The sequence below is a fragment of the Suricata suricatta genome, chromosome 6, assembly GCF_006229205.1.
Source record: "Suricata suricatta isolate VVHF042 chromosome 6, meerkat_22Aug2017_6uvM2_HiC, whole genome shotgun sequence".
Lineage (NCBI taxonomy): Eukaryota > Metazoa > Chordata > Mammalia > Carnivora > Herpestidae > Suricata > Suricata suricatta.
This window is the reverse complement of record NC_043705.1, coordinates 15,922,107-15,947,011: the sequence shown is the minus strand read 5'-3', so window position 1 is coordinate 15,947,011 and position 24,905 is coordinate 15,922,107. Positions and strand designations below refer to the sequence as shown.

The 24,905-nt window shown below is 43.8% G+C and overlaps 1 protein-coding gene across 1 annotated transcript in view; it reads right to left on the bottom strand.

Moving 5' to 3' along the window:
• The window catches only part of SNX24 (sorting nexin 24), a 156,105-nt gene that overhangs the window by 4,233 nt on the left and 126,967 nt on the right, over positions 1–24,905 (bottom strand). Inside the window, exons 7-9 of the mRNA XM_029941154.1 lie at positions 3,632–3,726; positions 2,377–2,409; positions 1,786–1,850 (exon numbers count right to left, since the gene is read on the bottom strand). Of these exons, the coding sequence (XP_029797014.1) occupies positions 1,786–1,850; positions 2,377–2,409; positions 3,632–3,726 (193 nt within the window). The remainder of the gene's footprint in view (positions 1–1,785; positions 1,851–2,376; positions 2,410–3,631; positions 3,727–24,905) is intronic.

The following is a 24,905-nucleotide window of genomic DNA, read 5'->3' as shown; positions in this document are numbered from 1 at the left end:
TTGAGGGAAAAAGACCAAAGGAAAATTCCATGACTTAATGTGGAGTAATTCTGCACCATCTGAACAGGTGCAGCAGTGGGTTAAAGGCAGAGGGGGAAAATGAAACAGGGCACGGGGCTTGAGAGCGACAGGACAGGGGGTGAGGAGGGACCTGTGTGTGCAGGTGCTTGTGAACGAGGGTGAGCGGCCAGCTGTCCTCACAGGCACCTGGGTGCACACCTTGTCTGGGAGAGGGGTGTTCCCAGCAGAGGTCAAGGTGCTGTATTGGTTGTGAGTGCTGAGCATGTGCAAGATGCTGGAGATTCAGCAGGTGAGCACGACAGAGAGAAAGAAGGGACAAGTCAGTGATCGCTACTGTAAAGGGAAAAAATGGGCAGGGCTCTTCTCAAAGTGAATGGAATAGTGGGTGCTTTTCTTTTTTCAAAAATTTTAATGTTTATTTATTTTTGAGAGAGAGAGAGAGAGAGAGAGAGAGAGAGAGAGAGAGAGAGAGTGCACGTGAGCAGGGGAGAGGACAGAAATAGAGGGAGACACAGAACCCAAAGCAGGCACCAGGCTCTGAGCTGTCAGCACAGAGCCCGCTGCAGGGCCTGAACTTGACAACTGTGAGGTCGTGACCTGAGCTGCCGTGGGACACCTAACCGACTAAGACACCAGGCGCCCTTAACGTGTATTTTTTAAACACGGGAAGCAGATGATAGGGAAAGGCAATGAATTATTCCTCACTGAAACGATTTCATAGGAAAAATACTACGAGCCCATCCTCTTGTCTAGCAAAGGCTGCTTTCTCTGAGCAGGGTTCTGCTCCGACAGAGCCGGGCTGTGTCCCGCCGGCTGTCTTTAAACTGACAGCAAAGTCCGTGCTCTCCATGCACGGACTGCAGCTACGGCACGGTCCTCTCGCTCTCGCTGGCGATAAGGTGTTATTGTCAGGATGGAGGAATAGTTCCAACAGATAATTTATCTATTGCTAGTTAGCTGTCATGCTAGTTAGTTAGTCTCAGAGACAAGGGCTGAACATTCACTCTATGCGAAGAGCGCACAGGAGAAGTCAGGCGGCAGGGGTCTGCCCGGCAGCCGCGGAGACCAGGCAAGTCAGAGACCCCCTTGAGCCCTGATTCTCTCATTAGCCAGTGATGATACCTGCCCAGCCTAGTTCTTAATGCTGTTAAAAAAAATTAAATGAGATAATGTCTGAGAATGTACTCACAGAGGGCTGGCTGGGCAAGGGAACATTTTGAGAGGGACTCTGAGTAATTTAAATTTCTTGGCACAAAGAGAGGGCCAAAGCTAAAACATTGATTATATTAATGCTTAAATTCATTATATTGAAGCATATATCTTTTGAAAATGTACATTCTATCATCTAAGATGCTGTAACTGAAATGGCAGTAGAGATACGCATGTAGTGTAACTACGCAGCACTTTTTAAATAAAAAAGAACCAGAGCCTTGGAGTCAAACCTCAGCGTCTGGATAAGAACAAGCAGAGACCAAAATAACATGATCCAAAAAATAAAAATGAAAATGAAGAGATGATCAAGACCTTTCCTCATTACTCTCATTCAAAATCACCTGGTAGAGGAGAAAGAAAAATAACACTGCTTGCCGAAAGGCTGGCCCCAATTAAAATTCTGAATGTCTCTTACACCAAGAGCATGGGCTTATTGGCAGATTATTAAGCCCTGGACCAATGTCACTCTGTTAGACCTGTATTAAAAATGTGGTTTATGTGGCGCAGGGTCAGATCAGTAAAGAGCTGTTAGCAGATGACAGGTTTGATTACCGCTGGCTGCAGGCAAGACGAATGGGTCCCTGAGGAAGAGCAGCACCGGCTGGTGGGACAGTTTGCTGGAAAGGTCAAGAACAGGCATGTCAGCATCAGGGGACGACGGTAAACAGAAAACACTACAAACTAGCTTTGAGGGGATCAAACTGCTGTGTGGGGACATCTCAAGGTTTCTGTATCTAACCGCGTGGGTGAAGGATGGCAAGGGGAGATCCGGGCAAGGAGCAAGCTGGCGCTCACCTTCTGAACATGTCTTTGTGGAATGTGAAGCAGATCTACCATTTGTATGATAAATCACTGCTGAAAAGTGCGTCTTTCTGAATTTCATAGCACCATTATTGATAAAATGGTATTCTTATGACTTGCCCAAAACAATGTAGGGCTCTGATGCCTTCTCTCCTGGATAAAACCAGCTCCTTCTCTAACTTCCGATCAAATGTTTTATAATGTGAAAATCAAGGTGCCAACGAACGTGTTCAAGGAGATCATGGCTTGACATCCTTCCACCACGGTCATTAAGCATTTCACAGAACCACAGTCCTGTTCCTGGTTTTATGTAAGTCTTGACAGACAAGTATTAGTTCTTACCTTGATTCTTCAGATTCTGTCTCATCAAACGATCTAAAATTTTTTTAAAAGAAGAGGAAAAAAGTTGGGTGAATGTTTCTGCCAACCAAGGAAAAAATAGCCAATATTCTTAGAGCTCTGAAATTGTGAAAAGAGAGGTGTTTTCACAGAGTCACACAGCATGACTGAGGCCTCCTTCTAAAGAATCTTAAGAGCACGATATTCTTGAATTTCAATTTTCCAGACCATCACTTAAAAACCTTACGGTTTTACTTTCAGGCTTAAAGAGTGGAGAAAAGATTGCACTCTTTCAATGCCCAGATTTCTTCTTAAAGACATCCCTCTGTAAAGCCCAACCTCGTAGCAAATGCACACACGTCGGCACAGGACACGCTGACAACGCCTGTTATTTGGGGAGCAGGGGCTGTAATTCTCGCTCCGGGGTGCGTGGAAAGCGGCCCCGAGCAACCCCTGCCCGTGAGGGGTGTCTGCAGCCTCTCGCCCAGCTGTGGGTGCGGCCAGCTGGAGTCTGTCGTCTGTGTGAGCACAACCCTTTCCTCGGCCTGGACTCGCAAATGGACTGAGCAGGTCCGCCGTGTTGCTAACTGCCTGGCGGCGGGCTCCACACCGGGAGCCCAGGGCCGGGGGAGGGGCTGGTCTCAGGGTCAGCTCTTCAGAGGAACACTTTCCAAACGCTGAGGGGATCAAATGTTTGGTTCCGTGGGAGACAAGGAATGGGGTCTGCAGCCCCTCAGTAGATGGGTCTGGGGGGAGGAAGGCCTTGGCCCTGCCAGCTGCAAGGTGACAGATTCGGGGAAAGACGCTTAGCCCCTGTGTCTCGGTTTACTCCACCCTACAGTAAGTCAGTGAGGTAAAATCATCTCTAAGGTCCTTCTCAGCTTTATGACTACGCGAATGTACGTGTACGGGGATATAGACTTGGCCCAAGGATCCACAAATAAACACACGAGTCTCTCACAGGCTATCTAGATTCATAATTCCCGCCATGTAACATCACTCCATGGAGCAGAATTTAAAAAGTCGATTCCTTGAGTCTAAAGCTGAGTTACTGGGCCTTGGCCGTTTGGCCACAATATAGGGACGAGGGCTGGAGGGGGAATTCCTTTGACTGCAGGCAGGGGGCGCGTGAGCGCTGTCCCAGCCGAGATGGGTGCGGCCAGGCTGGCCCTTCCAGTACCCCTGGGGTTAGGTTAGGCCACTGAGTGCTGCAGAGTAGTTTCAAATCCACGCCCCATGCGTGAGCAACAGTCCTTACCCACAACTCTCTGCCTTTGGTAGAGAGGGCAAGTGCCGCACGTTTAGGAAATCAAGGAACAGCTTGGGGAGCTCTTCATTCTCTAAAATGACAGCCTGTGAAGGAAAGCAGAGAACAGAACGTACAAGGTAAAATTTGTGAGGCTATGTATCAAACGAACTACTTCCAAAGACCACGACCAGCTATCAAAGTTCTTAGCACTTTGAGTACAGGGAGTGGTCCCCATTCCCCCACCAAGAATTCAGGAGACATGCCTGCTGGTCAGTGTCCGTAAGCTGTTGACTGTATCTATTTTCTCACGTAGGCTGCATGCACAGAACATCTACTGCGTGTCAGAGGCTGGCAAGGGCTCAAGACAGTGGGCGACAAGGCAGAAGTAGTTCTTGCCTTCAGAGAGATTCTGATCAGAGTACTTTATTTTATTTTATTATTTTTTAGTGCTTATTTATTTTTGAGACAGAACATGAGCAGGGAAGGGGAGACACAGAATCTGAAACTGGCTGTGCCTGCAGCTCAGAGCCTGACGCGGGGCTCGATCTCACAGACTGCAAGATCACGACCTGAGCTGAAGTCGGACATTTAACCAACTGAGCCACCCAGGCGCCCCTGATCAGAGTATTTTAAAAACCTGGGCATGTCAATACTACTGCTAAGATATATACATCAAAGTTTCCCTACTGACTCATAACGTGGTCTGGGCTGTGTGTATGTGTCTACAAGAATCGCTCCTGTTTAGGGAATACTACATTTGGCTTTGTTAACTGGAAGATTGAGACAAGATCCCTCAGCCCTCGCCTCTTCGGGCTTTAGGATCAACTGACATTAATTGCTCTTTGGACAGCTCCACTTAAAGGGTCAGTAACAACTTTACCACTAAGTGTAAATCAGCGTATATACTAAAAACAAATCTATACTGCTCTTCCATTTAGGGAACTCCACAAGGAGGTGGCGTAATGGCAGAACCATGGCGGTTCTCGGCTCTCCGACTTAGCAAGTGCAAGGAGAAATCTACTGGAGAACTAGAGAGTGTGCTTTCATGAGGACCTATTTTTTTAAAAAGAGCACCATGGTGTGTGAACCAACTGCACATCTACCTTCCCTCCCTGTACCTTGTTTTTGTTTTGTTTTTCAAAGACCATGGTCAAAGCATCAAAGATGGTACAATGATCTCTGAAAGCAATAAAACTCTTTTCAAGGGTCATTTTCCTGTTTTATCACGGTTCCCCTCCCGACGTCTCAACACACATGTGTTGTTTACACGACAGTGAGAAGTGACGGTCAAGTGTCACTGGCATGGCTGAGCAGGAACAGCTATGCAGCGTGATGGGTAACTCAGTATAATCTGTTGCTTTTAGTCATAATTTATATACTGGGTGGTTGCATTTCTAGCACAGTTTCCAGAAAGGTCCCCAGTTCAGGACACAGAAGTGGAATGAAAGACACAGGCTGAGCCCCGCCCTACGCTAGTGGCTCCACCTTCCTGCTGTTCAGAGCCTGCACGAGACTCTTGTGGAAAGCCAGCTCTGTCCTGGTCTCTTCCTATTCCTTGCAGAACCAGCTATACCCACCATGGCTTAAGGAAAGTTAAGTAGAAAGTAGGAAAACAGGGGTGCCTGGGTGGCTCAGTCGGCTCAGCCAACTTCGGCTCAGGTCATGATCTCACAGTCTGTGGGTTCGAGCCCCATGTCGGGCTCCGTGCTGACAGCTCAGAGCCTAGAGCCTGCTTCGGATTCTGTGTTTCCCTCTCTCTCTGCTCCTCCCCACTCCTGCTGTCTCTCTCTCTCTCTCAAAAATAAATGAATATTTTAAAAAGTAAAAAAAAAGAAAGGAAAACAAAAAATGCCAAAAATAGGAAAAAAAAACCTCTTGGCAGAGGCATGCTTTCGCTATTTCCACTGACCATCTACATTTTTATCTACTTGAGGAAATTTTGGGAGTGCCTCTACAGTCACTATTTCATTGCCTGGAACTCAAAGGTTGTAACAATCATCATATATTCAAAGCTCCTAAGGAAGGCTTGCCATCAAGTTGCAATGATTATCTCCTTGTCTCAAGGCATCTGTTTCAGAGGATGATACAGTGCCTATCTGAATAATAAAGCCCAAGCTCTAACGAATGCAAAGCTGTTCACCCAGGCAATAGTTTTAATTCTGTGTTCAAGTGGTAGCTTTCAGATTAAAAAAAAAATGGGAGGGGGGGTAACACTCTTATCTCCACCCCCACCTTTTAAAATAAATTAAATCAATAACAAGAGTGGGACACTTTTAATGACCTGAACTACTTAATTTCCAGGATCTTTAGACATGCCATCCATCACCGCAGTATGGAGGAAGACATCTCTCGAGTGTTCAGGGGCTTAGTTTGGTTTTATTAATGCAAGATTTAGGGAATTTTAACAAGGTGAATTGTTTATTTGCCTTGACAGATTGGCTTACAATGCACTGGCTATATCTACAGCATGATCGTTAATGACGAAAGACAGGCAAAAAGCTGTTTACATTGCAACACCAGGGCAGGAATTAATCCTGCTCAGCTTCCCCAAACAGAGTCCTACAAGGAGATGATCGCTTTGTTTTTTTTTTTTTAGGTAAGATATACTTGCAAAAAAAAAAAAAAAAAGGAACATAGAAAATTCCAGAAATTGGTGAGCATTTTTGTTAAATATTCACTGAAAAGTCTAAAATATATTTTTCATAAAAGTCACCAATATGGATTTCAGGATTTACATAAAGAAAGTAGCAGTGAGGGGTGAGTTAAGCATTCAGTTACATTGTGGCAGCTCTTCCTAAACTCTGCTAAGACGTGTAAGAAAATAATTAATATTTCAATCCAAACAGAGGTAGAGTGTAAAATGGTAGAATTTACCTAACGTAATATATATGTACAATTGAAGTGACTTGTTAATCAGTACAAGATGCACAAGAGAAATTAAATTAGTTTCAACTAAATCTTTCGGTTCATAAACACACGATGTCACTCTCTGAGAAGCCCAGCAGTGATGTGGGGCCTCACGAGTGTTCTATTTACATCTTTTTCTGTTTCTTTTTTTTTTTAATTAAAAAAACATTTTTTTAATGTTTTTTATTTATTTTTGAGAGAAAGAGACAGTGTGATCAGGGGAGGTCAGAGAGAGAGGGAGACACAGAATTGAAAGCAGGCTCCAGGCTCTGAGCTAGCTATCAGCACAGAGCCCGACACGGGGCTTGAACCCACGAACTGTGAGATTATGACCTGAGCCGAAGCTGGATGCTTAACTGACTGAGCCACCCAGGTGCCCCTCTTTTTCTGTTTCTTGAGAAGCTTCCATTGAAGAAGATCACTCTTTCTTAAAACTACACCCTGGACCATGCCACCTTCTTGGGACCCCAGTCAGGTCTAAATACCCAATTTTATTCAATGGTGTAAATCAATATATATAAAACTATAATAAATAAAAAATACTTTCTATAAACATAAACAACTATAAAATAATATATAGGGGCACCCGGGTGACTCAGTCGGTTAAGCATCTGATTTCGGCTCAGAGTCTGGAGCCTGTTTCAGATTCTGTGTCTCTCTCTGTCTCTGCCCCTCGCTTGTTGGCACTCTGTCTCTCTTGGTCTCAAATATAAACAAACATTAAAAAAAAATTTTAGGGGCGCCTGGGTGGCTCAGTCGGTTAAGCCTCCGATTTCGGCTCAGGTCAGATCTCATGTTCGTGGGTTCGAGCCCTGCGTCAGGCTCTGGGCTGACAGCTAGCTCAGAGCCTGGAGCCTGCTTCCAGTTCTGTGTCTCCTTCTCTCTCTGCCCCTCCCTCCGCTCATGCTCTGTCGCTCTCTGTATCAAAAATAAATAAAACATTAAAAAATTTTTTTAAATAAAGTAATATATAAAATTACATTTTAAATATCAAATTAAAATTTCCCATTGTTCTGGCTTATGATTTATTAATTTTCAATGGTTAGTCATTTTCATTTTGTAGAGGGACGTTGTGTGGTAGGACGTATGGACCTTTGGAGCAAGACCCCCTGGCTACCTCATGGGATTAGAGTGAGGACAAGACGCTGTCTCCAAGAATCTGTGACACACAATTAGTCTTCAACAAATGTTCATTCTTTCCTCAGAATCTCTGGTTACATCAGTTCCCAACAACTATTTTATCAGTTTTTGAGGTTGGATCACTGTCCATCTCACGAACAGGGCTTCTTAACCCTCCATGATTCATGGATCCCTTTAAAATTGGATCAAAGCTGCGAACCTCACTTACGGAAATATAGGCATACGTAGATAACTGCGCCAACAGTGGCAGGGTTCACAGGCCCCTGATGGTCTGGCTGAGGAAGCCTAGTTTCGGCTCCAATGGGGCAGCGATGCTACTGGGCACACTCTTTATTTGGCTTGGGGCCTGAAGCCCTCACTGCTGGGCCGATGCTGTAGGCCAGATCCCCAAAGGGCACGCTGGCCCTCCTGTTCTGTTTTCTGCCTCTCTGTCAATTGCAACCCCACCGGGCCGTGTGCTGTCTTGCTATTAGAATTCATTAGTGCTTTCAGCTCTGGATGAAAATATTTATCTGGCAGTGGGGCTAACCTTCTGAATGATTCTTTCTGGTAGATCAAAATCTGCTACTGCACTGAATTCAGAAAGGATTCATGGGTTTATACTCATGGCTTCTGTGTCTTTCATACGGAATTCTAGAATTTAACAATCTGCAGTGGCAGGGGCTCCCAAGGTTAGCAGAACATGGGGGGAAATATTGTTTAAGTGCCATCACTGCTGGGTCAGAGTGCAACCGAGGAGACACTCGTCCCCTACGTGTGTTACGAGAGGACCGTTTTGAACTGCTGTGCAGGGACGGGCCTCAGACTCAGTGCCACTTAATCCATTAACTCATCGCTCTGATGATAGAGTTCTGACAACGGATCCAAGGTTGGACAGACGGCTGGGCGACTCATTTATGCCGCAGGACAACACAATTCAAAAATGAATATGGCGAGTTAGAGAAACACTCGGAAATAAATCCCATTAAATTCAATTTCACAGGTGTAAGTAGTGAGTCAAATATTCCAAGGGGCAGAGTTCACAGGCCGGACATGAGATGAAGAGCAGCCACTCATATACAAGTGCTGCTGTCTCGAGGGGAGGTCAGCAAGAGGGAGTTGCTGCCAGAACTCTTATGAAATGAGCTGAGCAATCCTCTTGCCCACGGAATGAAATATTATCTAGCACCCCCAAAATGAGAACCAAGAATACATTCAGAAAGGCCTAGAGTCGAGCAATGAACATGAATAAAAGATTCAAAACCACTCGCCTAAGAAGAGGTCACCCAGGAGCAGGCACCAAGCACGGAAGGAGGTGGTGCAGGGCCAAGGACTGTGGTCCTTAAATTAACTGTTTTTTTGTTTTTTTTTTTTAAATTAAAGGAGGTGGAGATGTTCAAAGCTGCCAGGATGAGAAGAAGGCACTGTGCAAGCCAGCTCGGAAGGTGTCTGCCTCTCGCTACTTGCGGCCTGTGCCGTAGAACGAGCGCAAGTGGCCCAAGTGTGGGAAAAGCCTGCAGCGAAAGAACTTCTCAACAGCCTGGGCTCTGGACGTCTTTTACTTGCGCCTTGGTACACGCGCGGATTGCAGACGCTATAGGATTAACGGAAGAATGCATCAAAGAAATGTCCACGCAATTCATCACTTAGGAGTCATGGAGACTAAAAATCAGGGTATTATTAAGACGCACATGGGAACTGGGGCTAAAGAACCGTAACAAGCGTGTGTGCTGTACTATGTAACACGGCTGTGGTTGTATCCAACTCAGACACAAAACGAGGAAATTGAGTGTACCTTACAGGAGCAAAAAATGATAATTATTATTCTTTATACAGTGTTTCTCGCTTTCAGGATAATAAATGCCTTTCCTTACAACAGACCAGAAATTCCTTCAGAAATATCACTCTAAAAGACTTGGGGGCAAAAAAAAAAAAAAAAAAAAATCTCGGAGTCTACAAAAACATTTACAAAAAAAATTGCCTGAATAGGGCAGAAAAACAACAACATTGCTACCAGCATCCCCTGCAAGCTCAGTGTTTACTCTGGGAGAAATGTCTTTTTTATTGAAAAGGTACAATTATCATCATGTAACACAAATCACAAAATCCCGATTTTTCTACCTTATCAGCTTTATAAAATCATGTTCCCAAAGGATACCATTGATTAGTAGCACATGTTCTTCCTGTGACATCCCAAATACTTAATTGTCAGTTATCTTTTCTTCTTCAATAAGTAAAATGCAGTCACAAAATTACAGAGGGACCTGTTCTGCCTTAACCTTTGCTAGATGCCATCATGCAGTGGAAAACACTGTAAAATATCACAGGATAACGCCGGCCGACAAGGGAGACATATAAACACTGTAATGATTTCCCACGAGTTTCCATTTTAGAAAATTGTCACTAAGGCGAGCATAAACGGTGACACATCTCCGCCGAGGACATGGCGAAATCGAACGCTGGCATTCTAGTTAGGTCCGAACCTACCCAGCAGCCAATTATAACAGGAATGGAATGTCTTGTTGAAAAGTTGGACAAGACCACTTCGCTAACCTTCCCAGATCGCTGCACAAAGCTGCGTTGTGGTCACTGATTTGATCCTTTTATTCTCTCCTCAAAACATTAAAAAAAACAAACCCAAAACCATTTCTTCCCCATTGTCTGTCAAGGTTTGTTACCAACTGCAGGGGACCTCTCTTGTCCCCACAGCCAGGATGCTGAACTAAGTCGGGAGGTTTTCAGGAGCCTGGAAAGCCCTGTTCCTCCTCCATCTGGTTTGGTTTGAAATGTCTGATTGTTGGGTGACAAAGTTCATGGCAGGTTTTCCTCTCCTCGCCAGGAAAGATGCTTGAGACCAGACCTGCCTCAGAGGTGCCGCTAAGAACAGAGAGGGGGAAATCGATGCCTCCTCGCTGCAGTGAGCACGCTGCAGTGTCCCTGTCCTTTGGGACCGGAGCTCCCAGCGCACAGAGGCTGTGCGGTCCTCAGGTTTCTGCTTACCCACCCCCGGCAACTGCTCAGGATTTCAAAAATGAGCCCTAGTAAGGTTATCAAAGGAACACTTATTTTTTAATCTTTGTGTATTTTTTTGAGAGAGAGGGAACAGGGGAGGGGCAGAGAGAGAGGGGGCCAGGGGGTCCCAAGCAGGTTCCGAACTGACAGCACAGAGCCCGATGTGGGGCTTGAACTCATGAACCATGAGATTGTGACCAAAGCTGAAGTCGGATGCTCAACCAAATGAGCCACCCAGGCCCCCCTCAAAGGAACACTTTTAAAAAGTCAGATGACCTTAAAAAATAAATAAAATCAGATTTGTGTCTGCAGAGCCCAGTGTGCCACAGATCCTTTGTTTTGTGGGTGACACCGTTCCCAAGACACACCTAACTCTGTGTCTGGAAAAAACCGCACTATTCACAGAATTCAAATAGACATGTGCTATAGTTCCAAAGGGCTTTACAGACCATCTTGGAAGAAATCTGAGGATCTTGAAAACTGAATGCCACAAGTGCCTATTTAAAATGGTAAAAAAGAAAAAGAAATCTGTGAAAAGAAATCATGTAATTTGGCTTATGAATGATCTGAGAGAAGAAATACCTTTTTTGAGAATATGGCTAAAAAGGCCAAACTCATGATGGAACCATAGACACTGAAACACCCACCATCTTCGGAGCTATTTTAATACCGAAAATTATGTGCTGTGCACTTCTGGAGTATTCGTCGAGCACCTACTGTGTACAACCACTGGCACAATGGTTGGCCCAACAAACATGATTCTGCCCTCCTGGGCATACAGTCTTGTGGGGGAAATGGCTGGTGGTCAAATAATCGCAGTAATGAATGTGGGATTTCAAATGGAAACAAGTACTTGGAAGGAAGTGGCTAGCTGTTTGAAGAGGTAGTAACAAAGCATTCTTTTTTTTTTATGTTTTTTTTAAAATTTATTTTTGAGAGAAAGAAAGAGACAGCATGAGCAGGGAGGGTCAGAGAGAGAGGGAGATAGAGAATCTGAAGCAGGCTCAAGGCTATGAGCTGTCAGCACAGAGCCTGACGCAGGGCTTGAACCCACGAACCGTGAGATTATGACCTGAGTCGAAACCGACACTTAACGGTCTGAGAGCCACCCAGGTGCCCCACAAAGCATTCTTAATAAGCTGTGGGGTGAAGGAACGCTTCCCTGGAAAGGCCATCTGGAGACTGGGAGAAGAATGAGCTGATGGGGTAAAGGACTGGGATATTTCAGACACACTCCAAGGGGGAGGTGTGGTGGTATTAGAAAAACAGAGCCAGTGTGGCTGTGCCTGAGGAAGCAGTGAACCTGAGCCCGAGAGGGTGGGCGGGGCTTCGGGGTCATGTAGTCCCCTAGTCCCCCTCAGATCTAGCCCGAACATTAAATCCCCTCTCTGGCTGTCTCCAAACTGTTTATTTAATTTAATTTTACTTTATTTTATTTTATTTTGTGGGAGTGAGAGCACGTGTGCACGCGCACACACACATGAGCAGGGCGGACACAGAGAGAAGGGAGAGAATCTCCAGCAGGCTTCACACCTAGCTCAGAGCCCAATGTGGGGCTCAATCCCACAACCCTAAGATTGTGACCTGGGCCAAAATCAAGAGTCAGAAGCTTATCCAACGGAGCCACCCAGGTGTCCCTCTAAACCATTTCTTAATCAAGCCACTGAGTTAATGTGCACAATGATATTTTCATTTCTGCTGGCTCGTTTCCAAATCTACCTGGTCTATTTTTCTTTGATGCTTGATCTTTTCCTATGCCTTCAAATACTTGAACACATCTTTATTTTGGGTTTTCATGAAGTTGTCCTTTACTTAAAATTCTTGGAATTTAATCCCGTTGTTTTGTGCTCACTGACTTTTACTCATAGCTATTTATTTTCTTCTGTGTTTTGTAGTTTGGGTTCATAAGCTCATCCTCTATGGGACCGGTCCCGCCAGATTCAGGTACGACCTTTCTGCATGGTTTTGTTTCTGGTCCTAGGAAGCACACCCCTGCCTGGGATCCCCGGAATACAATCAGCATTATGCCAATGATTATGTTAATTTTTTAGATTAGAACTTATGAGATCCTGTGGAAAATGAAAATATAAACCTTAAACTCTCATAAAACCTGGTTGGGAAGCATTAGGAAAACATCTGTCGGTGTTCATTATGTTTTTCTTAGGTCAATGGTCTCTAAAGTAAGTTAAAGGCATCTGGGAAATTAAGCAAGATCACCATGATTCAGGAAAACAGATATTAGAATTTCTTTTTATTTTGGGGAGCCTGGGTGGCTCAGTCAGTTAAGCATCTGACTCTTGATTTTGGCTCAAGTCATGATCTCAAGGTTCGTGAGTTCAAGCCTTGGGTTTAGACTCTGCACTGGCGGTACAGAGCCTGCTTGGGATTCTCTCTTTCTCTCCTTCTCTCTGCCTGTCCCCTTCCCATCCAGCTCACCGCTCCCACTCACATTCTTTCTCTCTCTCTCTCAGAATAAACAAACTTAAAAGAATAGATTTTTTTAAATTTTAAATTAAAAAATAAAGAAATATATTCTTTCTAAGTTTTAAAAAATATTTATTTATTTTGAGAGAGAGAGAGAGCATGAGCAGGGTTAGGGTTAGGGTTAAAGCGTGAGCAGGAGGACAGAGAGAAGGAGAGAGAGAATCAAAACAGGTTTCCTATTATCAGTATAGAGTCCAACGTGGGGCTCGAACCCACGAACTGTGGGCCAAAACCAAGAGACAAATGCTTAATCAACTGAGCCACCCAGGAGCCTCTATCCTCCCTAAATTTTAATATATGGATTTATATAGTAGCACAGGTTTATTAAATGTGCCTATATTGGAATGTTATGCTCAAACATTTTTCATGATAAGGATCCTGGGCCAGTAGACGTTGCCATCAACAGCAGAGCATAATAGAGCTGGTAAGAGCTGGTGAGACTATGCAAACAACACTTTTGAAATAGTCTACTTAGCTTAGTTTATCCTTTTACTAAGGGTGTGGTTCCATTACTGGAAATGCCCTTCCTGCCTCTTTTCAAATGGCCAACTCCTCCACCGAGTCTCTGCTCAAGCATCACTACCTCCCTTAAGAAAACTTTCCCCAAACCCTCAGTATGAGCTAAGTTCTTTGTGAAAAAAACGGAATCATTTCATGTGCTGTGAGGATTGATAGTGGATTGAGTCATATTAACTTTCCAGAATTTTAACCTGCCAAATATGGACATTTTCACACTGGTTTAAAACTACAATAAACTTATTTAATGCCAACTAGGCTCCAACCTCCTCATCTTATTTAATTTTCACAATACTGTGAGACACTATCACTGTGCAAATTCTATGAAAGATTTGGGGCTCAGAAAGGCTGTGTCACTGTGCAAGGTTTCTCAGGGGGAAGGGGGCAGTCACGATCAAAAGCAAGGTCCCTCTAGCTCCAAAACTACTGACCAAACGATGTCTCCATTTAGTCATTCACTCATTCCACAAATATTAATTGACATTTACCACACTGTGCTACAAGTTTAGCTTTTTTCTTGGTGAATTTAATTGGAATCCTAATCTTTCCCAAAATATATTTCCCAGTGTATTTATAAATTTAATTGAGCCCATTGAGAAATTTAAAGGAGACACTTAAACTGACTCTCTTACAATACATTCCTGATTTTCCTTGGATTTTAAAATTTAGCTTAACATCTCGACTGATTCTTCCATCTTACTAATTCTTTTTACAGAAGAAGAAAGGCAATAAATTCCATTAAGCTCTGCCTTATATTAAAAAAAAGAAACCACAAACACCTATAAAAACAAAAGCATAATCCAAAAGAATCTGGCCTCATAGTACTTCAAAACCTATTTGACAATCTCTGACCAACTCAATTCCTTTTCGACTGGGTAAAATACTTTAAAGACACATTGTATACACTTTTGATCCCTTCCAATGACCTAATTTTATGTTGAATAACAATGTGACTCAATTACAGATTATAGATAACAACCAGCCTTTATGAGGCACTTCCCTGATGATCCAATAAAAACAAATCAAAACAAACAACCAAATAAATTCTAAAAGCAATTATAAATGGACTACTTACCTGTAAGGCAAAAGTAAGACCCTGGGATGAACACATTTGAATAAAACAGTATATTTCAAAGTACACCAAACCTGATTTAGTAATTCAAAGAATGAGGGCTGGGGAGGGGGTAAGGACTAATTTAAATACAAATTGTAGGATATGCTAACGGAAAGGCTGTCTTCTTACTTTAAAGAAGAAACAGTAATCAGAACTGGGCTTGTGTGGGGTTGCCTGGAGACAGCCTCAGGAGACTGGTTTTTAATGAAAGATTTACAATTAGCATAGTCTAGGCCTGTTGATGAACAAATGTTTTTAAACTATTTAAAGTGCTTGAAAACAATCTGCTCTCTCAAGTCCCTTAAAGTTTCCTACAACTATCCAGTTGATGTCTCTAATTTATTTAGCAGTTTCCTTCTTTATGAACTGTATGTTGTGAGCCAGCCCCGGGACAAGTGGGGTTCACTTGTCGAGGGTCAGAGTGATTAGGACTTCCTAGACCTCCATGTTCTTAGGGCACAGCAGTTAAGACACAGGATACCAGGCAAGTATCTTTTATTTTAAGTGAAGACCCCTAACGCCATTTTATATCTGTCAAATTATGAGGACTACATTGAGTCTCCTGTTTAAATGCTATAGTTGTTATTTTGCAGCAATTTACGAGCCTTGGAAGAGCAGAGCTCATGTGCATTGTACTCAGGGCAAGGCTTAGTGAGAAAGGCCAGATAGTGAGCGGAGGCTGCTTTGAGATGCAGCAGTGAGTCCGCAGAGAAATGATCCAAAGGATGGAAAGTAGCCCCTGTAGAGACAGTTCACAGGTCTAAAGTTAAAAACACATCTAGGCGGGAAGTAACCAAGAAAATGGGAAAGAAGCCCTTGACCTCTTGGATGCAACCAAAAATGTAGTCAATAAAATCGCTTACAGAAAACACACTGGTGGGTTAAGAGTAGTCCAGTGGGACCACACCAAGGAGAATGCAACACAATAGCAAGAAGAGAAGAAAGTGGGCCTATATGTACATGGCTGTTAATCATTCCCAGGAAGTCTAAGTAGAACTCCATTCTTTGTGTCCATGGAAAGAGCCTATCTATTCTAACCCTTCTCCCCAATCTAATGCTGAGATAAATACTCCCATACTTGGAACTAAATGATAGATGTTTATTCAGGGACTCATACTCAACAATGAACATGGACTCTTTCCTGGAGATTTTCAGATTATACCAGCCTTTTCCAGATAAACTTCCAGGTATCCCTGGGAAAGAGGAACAGAATGAATGCATGGGAAGCTACCCTATACAGAGGCAGAAACACGAAATTTCTGCCTCACCTTCTGTCACTGGAGGCCGTGGTTCTGATTCTTCTCTTCATCCTTATTAATTGAACATCAATTTTGCTGGTGGGTGTGAGCATTAGCCAAAGTTAAAAAAGCAAATAACAACAACAAAAAACCATCACAACGTCCCTGCCCCCAACATTTTCCAAATTCCTCTGCCACTAAGATGTCAATGGAAGTCACTGGATGGGAAAGATCCAAAACATTCCCTAAAAGTGAATGGTCAGGGTTTTCTGGCTCTCCTTCATCTTTGCTCATCTCTCTACCCATTTTCTCCCCTCTTCTTGCCTGGAACAGGAAGCGTGATCTCTGAGCTCACCTCCCATCTTATGATCATGAGGGAAAGGCCAACAGCATCAGAGAGATCCAACCCCAGATAATCCTGAGCCATTGAACCCAAACCCACAATTATCTACCACTGGTGGTGCATGAGAAAATACTATGCCTGAGAAAGATAACCCCCAATTTAATCCAGCCCTTTTATTTGGGCTGATATCTGTGGTAGTACACACACCCTACTGATAAAAACGTCTTGCTTCCACAGATCATAAAGTCCTATTTTTGGCCTATAGAAAAGAGTACTGGGGAGAATACTTTAAGAGAGAGAGAAAAGGAAAGAAAAAAAAAAACCCAACTCTGCAATTCTACCTTTAATTGATTACTTCAATACTGAGTAGAATAAAAAGAAAGGAAAGAAAGAAGGAAGGAGAAACAACCAACAGACCCTGATACTCTGATATTCTATTTTTAACTTACTACTTGAAAGATGTCCACACCATAAGGAATAGACTATGAAAAATGAAAAAGCAATTAGGCTCACCTGTATACTGTACAATCTATAAAAAGCAAGAGAAGGACCAATGTATGAAAAAACATGTCCACCTCACACAGCAGGTACCAAGAACGTGTATTATGGAACAGGAAAGAAATCAAGCATATAGCTAATGAGATGAAACTAAACAAAGAAAAATGTAAGCTGATTATCCAGAAAAACAGTCTACCAAATTGGGTCTATTAAACAAATCATAGACAGTATCCCTGTGGAAATAGAAAGGGTTTCATTAAACTTACAAAGGATTGTCCAGATCACTTGTAGAATGAGCCATAGGGAATAATTTAGCATTGGCTGGTGGAAGAAAATACAATTCTACTTAACCAGGTCCTTTTAATCACAAATTTTATGATCTTTTAACAGCTTTCTATTAAGAGCAATTAAAGGAAGATAGTAAAGGTTTATACTAATACTCTAGTAAGGTAAAATGATTGTATACATCTGCAAGCAGTTTATAGCTTCAAGATCTTAGCTAAGTATGAGAGAGAGAAACACTAATTTATTTTTTTAAAAGAGAAGAAGAGGAAGAAGAACCTGAAAGATACTTCCCTGGTATCCAGAGATAACGTTTTTAGAGTCCTTTCTGCTCCCGGTCCATGGCCTGTCCTTGGTACATAGGCTGGCAAGGAGCCAGACATCAGTGGGGTAGGTGGGGATACATGGGAAACACAAAGGTGTGGCCGGACACAACGGAGGGCCATTGCATGACAACCCAGACCCCTTCTCAGTCCTATCCACTACACACACCAGTCGGCCAGACCAACCATCTCACGCTCTGGTCAACTCAACTACTCTCAGCTCCAGGCACCCCCAAAAGTACCCCGGAAAAAGGAGATGGGGAGGTACCTGGGAGCAGTGGACAGGCATGCTCCAATTTTCTGTCAACAGATCATTTTTGTGTGTTTCCACAGGGTTCAGCTAGCTGTGATCACCTGGGGGCAGCCAATGAGCACGTGAAAACTACACCTGTTATTTCAAAGCACCAAGTGACAGGGAGGTCATTTCAGTTTACGAGAACTGCATGCACTTCCAAACTTTTATCTACCTCGACTATTTAAAATTAATGTGAGGCAAGTTTCTTAGTTTCTCTGTGCTTTAAGACAGACAAGTAATAGTATCCCTCTCCAATACTGAAGTCATGATGAAATAAAACTCATGCCCATGAAGACGTCGCTGTGGTACCTGACAGACTATAAGGACCCAAAAAATATTACTATTTCTTTGTCTTCTTCTTAGTAGTAGTTATGGCAGTGTAAGAAGAAGAGAAATACAAATCTGTGATATAATGATTTGGTCATTCAGATGACCAAATATATATTTCTTAGATATATATGTGACCATCATGCATACCATAGTTCCTGAAAAGTTTCAGAGCTATAAAGTTGAAATGGGTGTCTCGTTACTAATGAAGGTGAATTTTGGACCCAGCCAAGGTCAGGGGCTGGTTGCCAGTCAGACCGACCACATGATCGGAGGATTAGAACTTTCAGTCCCAGCACCACACCTCCCTCCCCCCACCCTCTGGGGAGGGAGCAGAGGCTGGAGGTTGAATCAGCCAACGGCCAATGACTTAGTCAATCATGACTATGTCATGGAGCCCCAAGAGAAACCCAAAGGGTGGCGTTTTTGGTCCTTTTGGGAGAGCTCTCACCCTTGGGGAATCAGAATGGTTCCACGTGCCACCAAGCTGGGCCCCAAGTTCCAGGAGGAAGTTCCTCTGTTTGAGATCTCACTCTATATATCTCATCGCCTGATTGTTAATAAGTAGCCTTTATCCTATAAGAGGCTAGTAAACTTAAGTGGTTCCCTGAGTTCTATGAGCCACTCTGGCAAGTTAACTGAACCCAAGGAGCGGTCACTGGAACCTCCACTCCATGGCCAAGCAGTCAGAGGTACAGGTCAAGAGTCTGCCGCTTACACTGGTGTGCGGAGCAGGGAGTGGGAGCAGTCTTGTAGGATGGAAGGCATTGCCTGCAGGATCTGACAGAATCCCTGGTAAGTCCCGTCAGAACAGAGTTGAACTGTAGGACGCCCTGCTGGTGTCTGAGTGCTTGGTGTTGTGTGTGGGGAGAACCCTCTCCCCCATGATGGAACTCGATCTGGGAATTCTAAAAGATTACTACGGAAGCTAAATAATGGGAACAGCTGATTTAAAGAAAGGAAACATTTTCTTATATGGTTTTACTTGTGCTATTATTTTAAAAATCTTGTGCTTTGCATGCAGTCCAACAATGTTATAACTTCCCGGCTTCTTAATGTGTGCACTAATGCACGCACAGAGGCCAAGCATCTATTCTAAGGAATTTTTATGTAGGACTCATTTAGTCAGATCTTCCGAGCATTATCTGTATGGGCCAGTAAGCTCAGACATGACGCTGCTCTGCTGTTAGATCTCTTCCTTGCACTGGCACCGCCCTTCACCTATCCGTGAGACCTCCAGTGCATTGATCTGGGACTTTCTCACTTCCATCAGGCCCCTTTGACTTTTCTGCCCTCTTGTCCAGCTTAAGGTTCCATGATCTACTGTCAGAACCAGTTCCCAAAACCCGTGCAACCCCGTGAGTCCCTCTCCCTCTGTTCTGGTTGAGCCCTAGCACCTCTTACCCATGCCTCAACCCAGGTGCTAAGCACTGCAAGAAAACCACACAGTACACACACGTTATTTTCACTTTAAACTCAAGCTCTGACTTACGAAATATGGTCTCGCTACCTTTCTCTACAACAGTGGTTCCCAAACTTCAGCATCAGAATCACCTAGAAAGCGTGTTAAAACACCGGCTGCTGGGTCCCACTTCCAGTCTGTGATCCAGGAGGTCTGGGGGTGAGCACTCAGAATTTCCATTTCAGAAAAGATTTCACATTCCGAGGTGACGCTGCTGCTGCTGCTGCTGCTGGCCAGGAGCCAGTCACGGAGAACCCGTGCTCCAAAGGAACCAGGTCCACCCGTTTCATACCTTCTCTTCTCGAATCTCCCTGACCCCTACCTCCATCCTCCGTCTCAGCTGATGACCACTCTTCTCAAAGGCTGTGATGAGAATGCAGAAGCCACCAGACTTGAGGTTCCTTATCTTCACCCTACCTGCTCTATCCCTGTCTCCTCCACCAACCTCTCATTCTCCCTCTGTGCTAGTGGAGGAACTGCCCCTTCGGTCAGAGGCCAGTTCCTCTACTCATGCTCTGGCTCTCAGCCTGCTTCTTGACATTCCCAAATGTTTATTTCTTTAGTTCCAGCCTCCTTCCTTCCCTCCCCCCACCCACCCTTCTATCACGTCTGCTGAATCGTTCCTATCAGCATACCAACATACTCTAATATCTCATTTTAAAACAACAAAACCAAACAAATGAAAAAAAAAATCCCCCTAGAAGATACAGTTCATTTCTCGGCTTCCTTTCATGGAAAAAGTATTCGAGAATGTTCTGCAGATGTTGTTTCCGCTTCTTATCTCCAGTCCATCCATTTTGCCACCCTCTACAAAATGCCTTTGGTTTCCACCGTTCTCAGTCTGTCAAGATCACAGATCTCTTCCCAGTTGCTAAAGCCAATGGCCACTTTTGTCCTGACGGCACTCAGCTTCTGGGCAGCTGGTATTCAACCAGACAACCACTTACCCACTTTTCTTTGTTTCTGCATCTTTTCTGGTGTTTCTCCTCACTCTTCTACCTGGCCTCAAAATGTAGGGGTTTCTCAAAGTCTAGCCAGCAGTCTCTTCTCTCCCCCCCGGGAACACTCTCCCTAACTCAGCAGTACCAACTGTCATGGATTTTAAGCCTCTGATGCTGAACATGAGCAAATTCACTTCTCCAGGCTGACTCCTTCTGGAACTAAATACCTACTTAACATCTTCACTTGGAATTTCTTAGAGGCATCCTCAGTTCAAAAGGTCCCAAGGAGAACTTGGTATTTCCTTTAGAAAACAAAAACAAAAAATAGGAGCGCCTGGGTGGCTCAGTCGGTTAAGCAGTTAAGCGTCTGACTTCAGCCTAGGTCAAGACCTCGCAGTTCCTGAGCTCGAGGCCCGCATCGGGCTCTGTGCTGATAGCTCGGAGCCTGGAGCCTGTTTCAGATTCAGTGAAATCCCCCCTCTCTCTGCCCTTCCCCTACTCATGCTCTGTTTCTATCTCTCAAAAATATAATAAACGTTGAAAAAACAAAAACCAAAAACCAAAAACATGAACAACCCGCCCTCAACTACCACCCATCACCTTCCTCACTTCCTCATCGCAGTGAAGGAAAGCACCTCCGCCCACCTTTCCCTTATCCTCCACATCCAGCCTTTTAGTAGCATCACTGGAGCCCCTCTCCCACTCACTCAAAAAGGTGCAGCTACAGGGGTCCTCAGGGCCACAGATGTGCCTTTGTCGCTTCTGCCCACAGCCCTGCCTGGGCTGTTCGCTCCGCCTTCCTTGTACACATCTCCCTGGAGGTGTGCTCCTCACTGAAACCCAAGCACTCTTTCTTACTCCCTGGTAACTTGTTTTCTGGCTCCCTTATTTGCTTCCTTTATAGCATAGAGCACTTGCAATTATTTCATTTAAACGTCCATGTGGCTTTTACCATTTACCCATTACCCTTTGCATGCAAGATAGGGTTTTAAATCTATGAGGGTCATTCCACAGGCACAATCGGGGCCAGCAATGGTCAATACTGAGAAGGCCAAGTTTGGCTTACCATAAAGAGAAACTTTACCACTGCAGGCTGCCATGACGGTTACGCTTGCTGGCGGGACCCCGGACCTCTGCAACAACTATATGACCAAAAGCAGCAGGAGGTCCAGTTGCTACAGATTAACGGATAGGTAGGAAATTATGCAAGGCATTAGCTGAGAAAAGATGGTAATATGTAATATTTGCGTACTATTTTATGGCTTGCAAGGTCACTTCACTTGAACACACAAAGTCATTTAATCCTCACTACCACCTTTGCAGTAGATGGGTCAAAAGTATTTTGTGGATGAGCAAGCTGACTGAGATGGTAAATGACTTGCTTCCCTTCTTAGCAGCATTGAGCCCAGATCCAAGCTCTGCCCCTGGGGAAGGATGAGCTGAGGATCTAGGTCTTGCACGGAATCCTGGCTGTACTCTCTCCCTAACGGGTTCTAGTTGTTCTGTTCTTTCTCTCACACCCATCTGATACTCCAAGGGTCAGCAGCCCCCCTTCACCCTATGGCTAGAGGTGGGCTCAGAACCGGCTCCCTTAAGCTCTGGAGCATGGCCACAGTGAGGCTGAATATAAAATGAAGCTTCAACCAAGGAGGATGACAGAGCGAAATAAAGAACATCATGAGACAAGATGAGGTGCCTTACTGACTACCAACAAAAGAAGCGATTGCTCACGTAGGAAAAATAAGCCAGACAGAACAGCGAAGCCACCATTTGGGGTCCAATTTACCCCACTACTCACATGAGGCCCTTTTTGACCCCTTTATTACAGCTCATTATAAGCTGAACATCAACGGGGTTAAAAAGGGAAATGGGAAAAAGCCTTGTTCAGCTTACGTGTGAATGGAAGGATGCAAAGGATGAAAAGGAATAACCTTAATTTGTCTTTAATTTTTTACTCTATCATAATGAGTGCTGAAAACTATAGTTCTAACTCCAAATTTTTCATATATATTTCTTCTTCTTCTTTTTTTTTTTTCACCACAGCCCACCACGTCATCATTTTTGGAGAAGGAAAAACGGCTAGTTGCTAGAGCAATCTTGTCTTGAGCACATTTTTGCAACCAGAAAATAATGGAGCCAGACAGCAAATAGGGATCTTTGAAAACATGCCCCCAAATAACAAATAACGTGGTGAGAAGCAGCTTCCCAACTGTGATAACTTTTCTTGTTTTGTCTCACTGATATTTTCTTACGAGGGTTTTTGGGTCAGAGTAAACTCCTGAGGACTGAGCTGACATTCCCTCTGAAACTAATTACATTAAACAGCAGGTGCCCACTTCAAGTCTGAGCAGGAGAATGCAAGACGTTCAGGGAATGCAGTGCACTTGGGGTTAATGCTCTCATTTTTTAGGAGCCGCTTTAAGCTTAGATATCCCCAACTCCACTAACTGTGTCATTTGTGTAGAGAGAAAAGAAGGATCAATTGGAAGCATTGAAATTAAAAAAAAAAAAGCACATTTAGGGGGTGTACAGTAGCAGCTCTTAAAATACACTCTGAAATGTTAAAATGCTTAAAAACGAATTGGCTAATTATATTTTCAGGAGAAAAAGCTACCTTTCAAGTGAAGTCTTTCAACAGATCGTGGTGATGAGCACACAAACAGCAGGGGGCAGGAGCTCAGCAAGAGGAGTGAATAAACTTGCCCCTGTGTTTAAACTGTTGGCAAGTTAACGTTTTCAAAGAATGGGCATTTCCTCACTGATTAACGCAGATGGGGGGGTGGGGGGGAACGAGGAGCCTGACATCAGACCAAACCAATGCACCTCAATGATTTTTTAGTGGCCTGCTGTTACTAATATGATAAATGACTAGTACAATTAATAGGAGTATTTGGCAGACCCCAAATATGCCTTTTGAAATATATCAACTTCACTATAAATGAAAACAAAAGCAATAAAAGCATAGTTTTCAAATAATGGCTCATTACTCTGCTGCCTCGTATATGAAGGATCTTGATGAAATTTGATCAGCCAGTCATGCTAGCACTATAAGCTGATTCTTGGTCCTGGCCTCAAAGTCTGCCCTGGTCAGTGACTTAAATGGATTTGACTCCATTCAACAGAATCTAAGGAAAATAATTTATAATTGACGTAGATAGTATATGGTAAAGCCAAACACTGCCACGTGCTTAAAAGATCACGGGCTCTACTTGCCCTAAGGGAGTCAAAGAAGAAGAGAAGACATACTAGAAGATGTCTTTTAGTTATGCCAAAGTCAAGAGGATATGCAAAATTTGAATACTATTCCATTTAAGAGAGAAAAAAAAAGGGAATGGAAGTAAAAGAATAATCAAAATACAGTCTAAATCACTATACTTGCAAACAATAATATCAGGAAAGTTCACCTGAGCTCCTTACTAAGAACAGATAAATTTCCTTTACTTTTGTCTTTGGGACTCTTTTAAGTATTGAGAAGAAAATACTACTTATTGAAAATATAACTTTCCTTTGGTCTGATTTCCTCATTTTCTTTCTTTAAATTTTTTTAAGTTTATTTATTTATTTATTTTTAGAGAGAGAGTGGGGGAGAGGCAGAGAGAGAGGGAGACAGAGAATCCCAAGCAGGCTCCACAGTGGCATGGGGCTTGAACCCATGGACTGTGAGATCACGACCTGAACCAAAATCAAGAGTTGGATGCTTAACCGACTGAGGCACCCAGGTGCCCTGTATTATCAGTTAATATTTTAGATGACCCATACGTTTTTTTTTCCAGAAGCATAAATAATTAAGTTGTGCTATAATCCTAAGGTTGTGTAATGCATAACCGGTTTACCGTGACACAGAGCACTACACCTTACGTGGTAAATGGAAGGTGATCAAACAGGCGCTAAAAGAACAAGGTTCAGGTGAGGGGGAAGCAGGGGAATAGGACACAGGAGCTCCTTCAGGCCAATCCCACCACACCTAGGAAGCTGGGGGAGTCCCTCAGACACAGCAGGGGCTCAACAAAAGTGCGCTCCCCTTCCCTCTCCTGCTGGATCCGCTAGCAGGGGAGGAGTCAGGGACAAAACGAGCATGGAAGAGGTCTGTGCTGTCCACCAACCATTCTCCCCTGGAGAATACACGTGTGAGCCCAAGGAAATGACTAAGGCATAAAGAAAATGAAAGCTCTATTATTTTCTTCCTGTCTTTCCTTTTCCCCACTTCCTGCCTTCTATCTCTTTTCCTGAACTGCCTCAGAGTTCAAATTCCAAAAGCCATATCTAAAGACACAGCTACAGCCTTGCAAGGTGGTCTCCACTGCCAGGACCTGAACTTGGAAGCAGATCACTGAGCAGAGTCAAAGACTAATGAATAAGAAAAGGGAGACACCAGGGTGCCGAGGTGTCTGACTCTCCATCTCAGCTCAGGTTGTGAGTTCA